Source organism: Thunnus albacares, chromosome 11 (genome assembly GCF_914725855.1).
Source record: "Thunnus albacares chromosome 11, fThuAlb1.1, whole genome shotgun sequence".
Taxonomy (NCBI): Eukaryota; Metazoa; Chordata; class Actinopteri; order Scombriformes; family Scombridae; genus Thunnus; species Thunnus albacares.
In genome coordinates, this window is record NC_058116.1 from 21,881,204 (window position 1) to 21,893,611 (window position 12,408).

General features: G+C 37.3%; 1 protein-coding gene across 1 annotated transcript in view; it reads left to right on the top strand.

Annotated features, from left to right (window-relative positions):
- Positions 1–214: 214 nt before the first annotated feature.
- The window catches only part of thsd7ba (thrombospondin, type I, domain containing 7Ba), a 53,867-nt gene continuing 41,673 nt past the window's right edge, over positions 215–12,408 (top strand). The window contains exons 1-2 of the mRNA XM_044366655.1: positions 215–393; positions 11,190–11,456. Of these exons, the coding sequence (XP_044222590.1) occupies positions 240–393; positions 11,190–11,456 (421 nt within the window). The 5' untranslated portion in view covers positions 215–239. The remainder of the gene's footprint in view (positions 394–11,189; positions 11,457–12,408) is intronic.

The window sequence follows — 12,408 nt, forward strand, 5'->3', positions numbered from 1 at the left end:
TCAGTGCTCATTCATCCAAACAAAACATTATCTTGTATGTCTGATTTTAGGAATGACTGGTTTGCAGCAGACTGTGAAATGTCTGTAGGGAGCTTTAAAACAATACCAATGACTGACTGTTAACTCGGTGAGGTGCTATCCGATATCTGTGGGTTGCTCATATAATTGGAGTAACCTTCTTGCCTCCCCCTGTGTTTGCAGGAGTCAGTTGTGTTGGGGAGGACGGTGAGTCAGCCAATATGACGGAGTGCCTGAGATGGGCTGACCCTTTACCCCCTCAGATCAGAGAGTGCCGGGTGGCTTGCAAGGACGACTGCACTCTAACTGCATGGTCCAAGTTCTCTGAATGCGCTGGATGTGGCAGCTCCCGAAGTCGCAAGCGCTCACTCACAGGTAAAGGCTTTAGATTGTGAAACACAGATGTCATTCAGGGCAACAATTTTATCAATACCAGTGGAGGATTGGACTCTCTGTTTAGGTCATGCATTTTTACATCGGTTGGAAAAGCTATATACTTAGTAGGCTATTTTCTTATTAGTTACGGGCACTTATTGCTGCAAATAAATTGTTTATTTTGCTCTTTATCTCCGCCAGTAAGTGTCAGTGCACAATGATAGGACCTTGTCACATGAGGGTTTCAAACACAATAAATGGAGTATAATTGGAAATATAAAGAAGTCACCTCGTAGACTCATTACAAAAGAAATGTGAGGACATTCCCTGATCTTCAGGGTTGTTGTCATTGCAGCATATTCTTCATGTGTGGAAAAGCCACTGCACTTTGACATACATACCAGAACCCAGTCCAACCTCTTTTTCTGTTCTGGTTCTATAACTGTGACTTTCTTCTGTCCCTGTAGTGTTACGTCAGGTCTAAATTAGGTCTCTCACAGCTTGTAGTCCCTTTTTTCAGTGCAGATAGAAAAATCTGAATTACATGCCATGGTTGCAGACCAGGCTGGATACTATTTGTCTTCATGAATATTTGATCCGATGCCAGAGGGGTTGTAGTAAACATACCCTGTCTCCTTCTATAATGCTCTTAGAATCCAACACATGAAGCCTCAACTCAGTGGTGGGTTTATTTGGAAAGAGTATGTACATGTGCAATATTTCAGCTCCTTTATGCCAACTTTAACACTTGCCTGAATGTCAGGCAAGTTGATGGAGAGGGAATCTACTGTGGGTTGAGGTCTAGTACGGTATTAAGGAAATTGACAGCAGACCAAGGCTTCTGCTTAGATAATACAGCTACTGTATGCTAAAAAGCTTCCTTGAGCCATTACAGCATTTTTCTCATGTCAAAATTGAAAGTCATTTTGAAGGTCTAAAAGGCAAATCAACAGTTTAACCAAATGCTTTTCAGTTGCAGTGCATGTTTCTTTGATTTTCTAGAGGTGAAGAAAATAAAAAAAAACTCTATCTACTAAAGTCAGCATATGTCTGAGAACACTGGCAAGTATTGTAAATGTTATAAACATGACAATGTAGTGTACACCACATGTTATTCTCCAATTTGGACAAAGCACATTATGACAGGCGTTCCTTGAATTTTATTTGTGTATGATTCTTGCATTGTCATAATTTGACAACCTCCTTTTATATGGTTCCACTTGTTGGCCATAGCAAAGGTATGTTTACAAAACAAAACAAATTGATTGCTTGAAAGGAGAAAGACCTAAAATGAGCAACCACGCCTCAGCACTCAATTAGTGTTTACTGTTTTATCGGATGCTGACACCCCACCATGTCATCTTCATACCACAAACACACACAAACTGTTGGATGACACTTTACAGGTTTTTATGATGTTACACCTCCCCCTTTAAATTTCCCACTGAGAAGTCTGTGTAATGGTTTGCTTTGCGTGTTTAACTGGTTTTCCAAAATACTGTATGTGAAACTTGAATTAGAGACTGTAAATTGACCCACTGGCATGAATGGGTGCATATTTGTGACACTCTATTGCAATGATATTGCATGGTGGCTCAGTAGTTAGCACTATCACCTCATTGCAGGATCGTAGTGAATTTGAGTTTTCAGGCAAGCTGTGGCTTTTCTGTGCGGAATTTGCATGTTCTTGCCATGTGGGCTTCCTCTCGGTTGGGTGAATAAATTGGACTACCCATAGGTATGAATATGTTTGTCTGCCTACATGTGTCCATTTACCAATAGACTGGTGACCTGTTCAGGAAATATCCCACTTCTTACCCAATGTGTGCTTGATAAATTCAAGCCCCCTCATCACCCTGCACAGTATAAGAAGTTAAGAGGCTGAATTTGTATTAGCCCGGTGATAGAGTGGTCAAAGGTGCATGCTGCATGCTTGTTGCTGAATGCGTGCTCCAAAGCCTTCAAATATATCAAAACCTCTGACTCCCCTACAGTAAGTGAAGTCTACTTTAACTGATACTGATAGGCTAATATACTTAAATAAATGTCACCATATTAGAAAAAATTGAAAGCCTCTTTCCCATATCAGCAAATTGAGATCTCATTTTCAATTAACAGTGTTTGTTCCTTGTTTGTTCCTGTTGCAATTATGATGTCGCTCCTTGTCAAGAACTACAGGCCCCCTTTACACCTTGCATTAAAATGCATTTTGGGTGATCAGATTGCAGTCGGATAGTGCTTGACCACATGAAATTACAGGTGTAAATGCAGCCAAGACACACTGAGGACGGATTGTGATCCGATCTTCCAAACCAACTCCAGAAGTGGTCAGGGACACACTGTGACCACACTGAACACAAATGTAAATGCAATTGCGTTGTCAATCCACATACAACAACTAAGTGGGTGGAAATACATAATCACGCGCAACTGTTCCAAACCAGCGTTGTAGCAGCCATCGGCCAGTTAGCGAGCTAAGCTACTAGCAAAGTAACAAAGTTATGGATATTCAAGACACTCGTGGATGGAGTGAAGACAAGACCAAGTGTCTGCTTTCCATTTGGTTTGACGAAAGTATACAAGAAATGCAATTCATATTGCAAACGAGCCATTTATGAAGCAATAGCTAAGCAAATGGTGGAGATTGGCTACAACCAGTTCTGGCTGCAGTGTCAACAAAAAATTACGCACATGAAACTACCATAAAGGGGTTGTTATTGGCAGTTGTCAAAGAGGAGGGTGTGATGTTTGGTTGTTTGAGCTGGACAGAGTGATCGGATCTCAATCGAATCTCAATGTGGACACTGGAGACACATTAATACCAGGTGTAAATGTAATCAGGTTAAATCATATGTAGATGCAATCTGGATGTGCGATGTGAGACGCATTTTAATGCAAGGCTTAAAGAGTTTACACTGAAAAATCAGCATAGAGGATGACAGTCTTCTGGTTTGTTTATATTAATTAAACTAATGTCTCAACATTAATGGGTAATAATTTATTGATGTTTAAATGATACACATTTAAGCAGATGCTGCTGCAATCTAAATCAGTCCCCTGTCAGAATTAATAACGACTTGACAACTTGGGTGGCAAAAATGTTCCGAAAATTATATAAGGATAAATGTTTTTCCCATTGCTTTATTTGCTACTACTGAGTTGTAGATTATGTCATTCTCTAGCTGCATGTTGACTATTGTATGGCTATTCAAACGTTAAGTTGTGTGAATTATTTCGACCACACATCAGAGAGCAGGGCTTGTGTGTGTATCTGTAAGAGCTTAACTGCAGATAAATGGTTTAGCTACACTATAAAGCTTTGTTACTGAGCCATTCAAAAGTGTTCCAACTCTCTTCTTTGTCAAAGTAAGCTTTAAGTACTCATGTGTAGCTTTTAAGTTGGGCTTTTATAGAATTACTTAATTTTGAATGGTCAATTTTATACATGGAATATAATTTATTATGGTTTTTTCATGGTTCAGTTTTAACTTTGCTCTTATGTTTTCTCTCCTTTATGGATGTTATGTGATTTTATTCTTTAACTTTGTTTCTACTATTAAATCATATGATATTACATTGTTATTTTATCATTTTATTTCAGTGTCAAGGTATTATTATTTATTTATATTTATTATATTGATTTAATTTCATCGGATTTCATATAAATAATGATTGATTGACTGATTGATTTAAATCATTTTGTACAGAAATCCAGGATGAAAAAGAAAATCTGTTATAACAACAGAGTGTATAGCACAAGGCTGGAGTGTGGGGGGAGGATTTCTATAGAATTCATTATAGCCTACACTATTTCAGAGTCCCTGGATTACTATCAGGCATTATGTTACAGGAATAGTGGAGTGTAATACAGTAGATGGACTTGATCTGAGGCTAAATGATTTCATTTATAGAGACTATATGTGGCAAATATAAAGCATGTCATGCTCCATAGTAAAACCTACTGAATTTAAACATGCTCGGTTCTGTCGGTTAGTCGCAACAACATCTTGTGTACCTAATTTTCACCCAAGAAGAAGTTCAGAAACAAATAGATATGTATCAGCCAATCATTAAACATTAAGGTGATAATGTGTTTTCCAAAACCTAATTGCCAACTATTAAAAATAGCAGGCCTTGCAGATAAAAAATGAACCATGATTCTGCATCAACAGTGTTTTTTATATCAGTTTAAAAGATGAAATCACACCACACAATCAAAGTGGAGGAAAGGTTCATGGAGACACTTCACAGAAGGAGAGATCAATCATCTATTGTCTATCTATTGACATCTTTCTCAGGCTAATTCATCCGTGGCCTTGTATTTCACAAATAAACTAAAACTAATTCACTCGGCATTCACTCCACATTTGCACGCTTTTCAGTAGGCTAGACATCTGGAAGAAGACTGCACAGTATTATGGCTGCTAATGGAGCATTAAAGTAATAATCCTTTCAGTCCTTTCTGGATTTTCACTTTACAGACCCTGACTCACGAGGGACTGAATGATGAACTTCTACTTAATGTACTGTATTTTTCTAAAAGTTCGGTCACGTGGAATGCAATATTTATTAGACAAATACCTGGAACTGGGTATAAACAAAACACCATAAATCAGTCTTCCTTGTTCTGCAATGCCTTCATTAATATGTCTATTCACATTTTTTCATATCATTTTTTTAATTTTTTGAAAAATATATATGCATTTGTTAAGTCTATTTAATCCCTCGCCTCTATAATGTTTCTTTTACTACTTAGATTATGTGAATATTACTGTATAGATTCACTGACGAATTTGCATTAATTATGCTATTTATTTATGCGATTGTACATCCTTAACCTGTGACTATTTAATGGTATTTGGAGGTAGATATGTTTAATTTATGATGACAATTAAAACTTTTTTTGACAAATTTAGAATTTTGTCCCTAATTTACATTCCCTTTTGACTTTTTGATAGAATAGATTTAATATATTTGATAACACTATAAGATTCATGATATATCAGTATATTTACTCTTAATTCACTTGTTATTTTCTATTTTTTGATCCACAGGGATGGTCACAGGGATGTTGCTTAAGATTTACTGGCATCGTTATATATTGTATCTTTTTCATGCTATTTTCTAACTGGTGACGCACATGCTTTGTGTTAGTTCAAGCTGCTCATCAGTTAAACCAATCTCTGTAGTCATCTGATGAGGCAGCTCCTATGTATATATATATATATATATATATATATATATATATACTATATGGAAGTGTTACCAAATGAAGGTCGGACAGACCGAAGCATTGTGATCTAAATAATATTTCAGCAGTAAGTGAGACAGTGTGCGGGAGTTCTTCTCATTGTTTTCAAGTTGCACCTTCCTCCAATGCCCCTGTATTCAGGTGTGCAGAGATTTTTTTTCAAATAAAATCCTCTCAGTCCTGCAACTATTTGTTCACAGTGCAACCAAACCAGCTCACATTTGGTGAGGGGCTTGATAGGGTTGAAGGTGTGCAACTTGTCACCTGAGCTAAAATTGCACTGGATTACATGCATGCATCTTTTTCCTGTGAGGCCCACCTGCATGTGAAGCCAATCTGAATCTAATGTTTCTTCGTTTATGGAGAAATATTACTGAATGGAAATACAGTATATTGAATTGCAGAAAAAATGCAATTATATGAAATTGCTAAATTTTAAAACAAGTTGGATATTGCAGATTTAAATGCAGATTGTTTGTAGCATGTGTAGTGCGATCGCCAGTAATGTCAAAGGGAAGTAATGTTGCCGCTTTTCAATCAACCACCAGCAGTGGTGTAGATTGAACAGATTGCTGGTGAATTGCAGCGCGACAGCAGTGAGTTCACACTCTGTGAGGAATGTTTGCAATCAGACCCACTTCAGAAACAGATGGAAAGCCCGCTGGGCACACAGGAGGCAGAGGACACCCAGGATCCATGATACAAATAGGGGTGCACAAGTATAGCAAGATTAGCCAAACTGTGTTGCGACTATTTCACCAGGCATCCTGTTTGTGTGTGTGACAGATGTGTGTGTCTCGCTCTCTCTCCAACTGGTTCAGGTCAAGGAATTTTGTGAGCACTTTTATTTTTCAGTACAGAAACAAGGTGTTTACTTTAATCATGACAATTACATAGTAATTTGCTCATTCTTCCGAGAATGCAATTCATTAAAGCCACATTTGGGTTTGTTGCACAAAGTATTGATTGGCTATGTTCTGTTGGGACAAGCATGATTAATTTTACCCACCAACAGAAAAAAAACACTTCAATAGTGATATGAGCATAAAAACAGTATAATACCAGCTGTTATTCATATATACAGCAGGTTATATCTTATTTGTTTCCAGATCATGAAACTTTTGAAAGAAGAAATAACACATTTTTCAGATTCTTGAAAACCACTGAAATGTTTTGCACAGATAAACCTTTCAATGATTTTATCACAAAGGTCAAAGAAGTGTGAACTTGTGCTCAGTTAGGTGTCATAAAATCAACTAGAAAATCTTTTCTCAAAAAAATTGGCCACTGTGGCCATAGGTGAAAATATTGTGTGATCACAGAAAATACTTTATTAAATCCACAAATTTGGTTTTGGCTTTCTTTTTTCCTCTGGTTGCTCATGTTATTGTGGTTGACTTTATCATTTAAACACCAATTGTGCCCTAAAATCTAAAAGAAACATGAAAGAATTTCATCAGTCACTGACTCAAAGGACAGTGTTATTGACTCTTGATGATCTTAAATGTTTCAGAGACATTTTGAGTCTTTGATATTATCACATCTTGTAAAGAAAACCACAGAAATACAAAAAATGGAACAATTGAATTTGAACACCTTTGCAAAATGGTGAAATATAAAGATATGTCAAAGATATGCTTTCATCTGCCAGTCTATCCAGTTGCAGTAGTTTGGATTGTCTCTTTCTATTACATGCTGTGAACTGAATGTAAATCCTGCATAGGGGCTCATGCTCTTATCAAATGCTTTATTTGGTTAGCGCTGACATGTACGTGAAGAGGCATTGACAGTGATTGCCACACTTTCATTTTTTTAAACAATGTTCCATAGCAACACTAATGGGTCAATGACAGCAAGATATTTATAGCTTGAGAACAGAACAACATCTCTGTCTTATATAAGACTATTCAATAATGGAAAGCAGATAATCAATCTTGGGAAAGATTTTTGAGCAGTTGGACAGCTTGACAGGTTGTATCTGTTACATGTCCAGATATTAAAAGCGAGTCTGAAAGCGATACACCCCTTCCAGCTGCTATGTCACATTCTTGCTCACACTATTAACACTCATCAAATATAATGGACAGGACTAATTATATGAGCCCTGAAGTGAACTGTATTGGAACTCTAGTTCTAATAGCCATAATAGGTATATAGGTACTTAGCTTAAAACAGAAAAAAATATATATTTTCACCTTCATTAGACAGAGCTGGTGTTTTGAGGTGTACATTAGATCTTAAGGGGGAAAACAATAACTACTAAAACAACAGCTGTCAATCCATGGTGCATTTCTCAGTCCATTTTCTAATATTCATTGATTGTTAATGATGGCATTATGTTTTCCAGAATAGTCACAATGGCCTTTGATTTCACAGAAACAGCTTGGCAGCAATTTCTTCGCTGAAGAAAGCCTCATTAGATCCAATTGCATTTCAGCCATAAGACATGTTTTGTTTTGAGTAAGGAAAAAAATAAAACAAAAAAAAAACTTCTCACTCTGTTGCAGTACTGTTATGCCAAAAGGCAGTGTGAGAAATATATGAAATTATTAAGTGAAATAAAATGAGACAGACTAAGAAACAGCGGGCATACCAAAAAGAGAATTACAGCACTTAATCACAAAATCACTCCTGAGCTCAACATCACTGACTAATGATATAACAGTGGCTGTGCGGCTCTCCATTGTCTGTTCATTTCTCTACTATTGTCAACCCCTTGAATCAAAGACTGTAGACTGTTGGTCATTAATAATAAACAGCAACCACTGTGTGCTGGTGATAAGTCATGGATGAAAAAGACAGAGAGGGAATAAACGTGCATTAGGAGAAAAAAAAAAAAAGGGAGACATTTTTTAAAGAAAAATAACCTATTGTGTCTTACTGTGTTTCCTCTCTCAGCTGCAGCAGTTTTCACTGTTTTTACTCCTCAAGGTAAAACACAAAGTCTGTATATGCCATGGCTTGAAATGGTGCATACAAATTACATACAAAAAGTTTAAAATAAAGCAATTGTGTTTCAGTTGAATAAAGCTATGATCGTATTTGTATTGTGCATTCTACTATGTTTCTATATTAACAATTGCCCAGGTCTTGTGATATAGCAAAGACATTAAGTGTGCACTATTTCCTTAAGAGGCTTATAAATAAAGAGAAAAATTAAAGTTTAATATGTTTCTAAATAGCACTAATCATTCCCCGGGGGTCATTTAAAGTGCTTTCTGAATATGCATCACTCAGGGAGAGTGTTTCCTTGCCACTGGTCATGGAACATTTTGACTGATTGGCTCTTTAGAATATGTGTTATGTTAGTTTCCTTTAAAGAAAATGAAGTCAAACTACAGGGAAGAGATGATTAATGTGAACCAATGGATAACCCCAGTTGATACAATTTAGTTTATGTGACCTGGAAATTTAGGAAGAGCATTCAATTGACTATACCCATGATGGAAGGGATGTGGAAAAGATTTATGCTCAAAATGTCCTTGTTTAAAGATAAGTTTTGATTTAATTTTTTTTTGTTTTGTTTATTTGTTGTTTGTGCAAATTCTGCTCCATTCAAATACTTTACAATAAGTGGCACTCTGTGAAATTGGGCTAAAACAACATGAAATTTGTGGTTAAAGTGTTACCATGACCTGACATGGAGCACGTCTTGGTAACTTGAGCAAGTGGTTGTATAGGCCAACTAATGCTTTATTGATATTGTAGTTATATACTGTATATCATACTGTATACTGTTTCTCCTAGGTTGACTGCTTTTGGGAGAAGGGGGGGTTAAGAACAGAAAAGACATTTCTTGGTCTTGAGAAGCTGCAGCATTTATTAACTGACACACTGTAGCCTGTACTGTACATTTACTGCCAGACTGACAACTCTCTGCTAACCTTTTCCACTGCTCTGCTTGTGTTCACTGTCACTTTTCTGCTGCATGCTCTCTCACACTCACTCAACCACACACTCGCTACTCACACACATTACACACTGCCCTATTCCTTAAAGGAGCTATGCTACTCTTATAACAGTAACTTTCACTTCGATGTCCCTTGAAGAATGAGGAGGGGGGGATTCTGGGATTTGATGCACTGGTCGAGTACTCAAAACAATTCCACTGTAACGTAGGGTATTATTGTGCTTGCACAGTATACGAGTAAAAAATATCAGTAGCCCATTAATATTAATGATCATGTGAAATTTAGGAGCGGCACTCATAATACCGCCGCTGCAGAATGAATACAGAGGAAACACTGGTTACAGTCAGGATGGCAGCAAATATAACAGAAATGGAGATTTATTCATCTCGTATCGTACCTTACTTTAGTGGATCATAACATATCAGGTATGGAATTGATCAGCGGATACTCCAGTTCAAGATGAGACCAAACTTTTCTATGGATGTCAGTTTTTGAGTCACAACAAAGGCCAAAATGTGGCCTACAACAGACTAGGTAAGCCTTATATTTAGCCTAGCCGATGGCCAGGAATGCCATTTGCTATGTCATAACGCATATCATAAAATGGCCAGGACTGCTGAAAAGACAAAAGTCTAAACTTTACTAGAGACTTGTAAGGAATGGCGTTATAAAATAGCTTCTTCAAAAATTGTGAATCACCGCAACCACAAAAGTTCCTTGAGCATACAGTCATAAATGTGCACAAGAAATATAAGGCTGATGGGTCCAGGAGAATGCGAGATTAGCTGGGGACAGATACACACACACACACGCATGCATACATACACGGACAAACGCACACACACGACCAAATGCATGATCCCTTCCAGGCTTACAACTGACAGAGATAATAATAATAACTTGTATTTCCCTGCAGCATGGATAGTTTGGAATATTAATCAGGAGTGGCTTGTTACAGCAAATCAGAAATATGTTTTGGTCATAAAAGTTACATGTAATGTGTATTCACATTTAGTTGTCATCTCTACCAGTGGAATAAGATTCAACGACACAAGTTGTCTTCATCATCTACAGAAAATTATATTTGGACAACTGAGCTGGTTTTTTGATTAAATGTGGATGAAAATAATGAAAAAGTAAGCCAAGTTGGAAATTTCCAAACTAGCAACTCTCCGAGCTGAAATTGCAACGGTGATCTTATCAACTAAAAACAAGCCTGTCACCATAATAGGGTAGAGACAGCACAATGTTAAAAATTTACATAACATTCTTTGCTGCACTTAAGCCTAGGTAGACTTGTCATTCACAGTTTCAATCATACATCATTACAATTCACACTCAGTTCATAGCTCTAGTTTCCTGACCTGCTGACATTGTAAGATTAAGAATGCATTGAACAAAATTACTGCACTGTAATTTATGTTTTTATTAATATTCTGATCAGAGCTCTCTCTTTGTCATTCGCATGTTGGTTCTTTGACCCTCCATCAACTGATGTTTAAATCAAATCATAAAGCTTTTGGTTCATCTATTCCAACCTGAGAGAAAGATAGCTTCAAGCTGAATTCATAGACTGTTTATCACTCACCCAGTGCAAAGTAATCTTTCAATTGTTTTGTCCATCTTCTGCTTAGGTCGCAGTAAAAAGAAGGAGCATTGCCAGAGTGAGGAGCTGTACCCGCTAGAGGAGACAGAAGCTTGTCCCTGTGATGAGTTTTTGTCCCAATCCTATGGGAACTGGTCTGCTTGCGTCCTCCCTGATCCTTCAGCTCCGGGGTCCCTGCAGAGTTGGATGAGCCACCAGGAGGTAAAGGAGTGTGGCCAAGGTCTACGCTACAGGGCTGTGGCCTGCATAGACCAGCAGGGAAACCCAGTCAACCCCACGCTATGTACAGACACAGGTAGGAAGGAAAGAGGAATTTCACTGCTATAACATGTTGGCCCTTTACAACCCCACAACACTATAGCCTGATACTCGTTTCACTTCATTCATACAGCCTGATGTGGTGCTCATGTAAGCCACTTTCAAGTTGGTAGGATTATGTTGTTTATTTTGCCCTAATCAGTCAGTCGTGAGTGATGTATCCCTCTCACTGATGTCATTTTCAGTTGACAAGAAAGCTGCAGTAGTGGGTTAGGAGTAGGAGTAGTAGTTAGGAGCATTTTTCACATCAATCAGAGAAATATGACAATGTAACAGAGTAAGTCAACAAACAACAAATTATACAGTTGCCCTTACCCTTGTTGCTATTTTCTGTCACTATTTTTCTTAGATTTAGCTAGATAGCTAACTAGCTATGTTGATGGCCCCATTCTTGATCCCCCTAAGCTCAACACTTGAGCCTTTTCAACATTTTAGCATTTTCTTGATGTTTATAGTATTAATTATGCACTTGTCTGCTTCCAGTTGTTTCTTATTTTAATAATAATTAAAAACTTGCACTTGCACCTAGTCAGCTCCTTGAGAATTTGTACCACTGCTCTTTTGAGTCACTGTCCTCTATTGCTTGAATGTCTCGGCTTGCTTGAAGATCACTTTGAATAAAGGCATCTGCCAAATGACAAATTGTAAACATGTAAATGTAAATGGTAGGTTGAATGTTTCCCCAAACTGGTGAAACAGTCATCATTGAGTACAACACCAGAGTTATTATTGGGATCACTGAACAATCTCAAATGTAGGTGATAATTCAAAGGTCTTGAACCTTCTTACAACATTGTATTGATGTCAAAGATTTTATCAAATGTAAAAGACGCATCCAAAAGGCATTTTCAGTATTATCAAGCATTGAATCCTTGAAATTCCCAAGCATTTTTATGGAAAGCTTGATTATCTGCTCAGGACAAATAAAC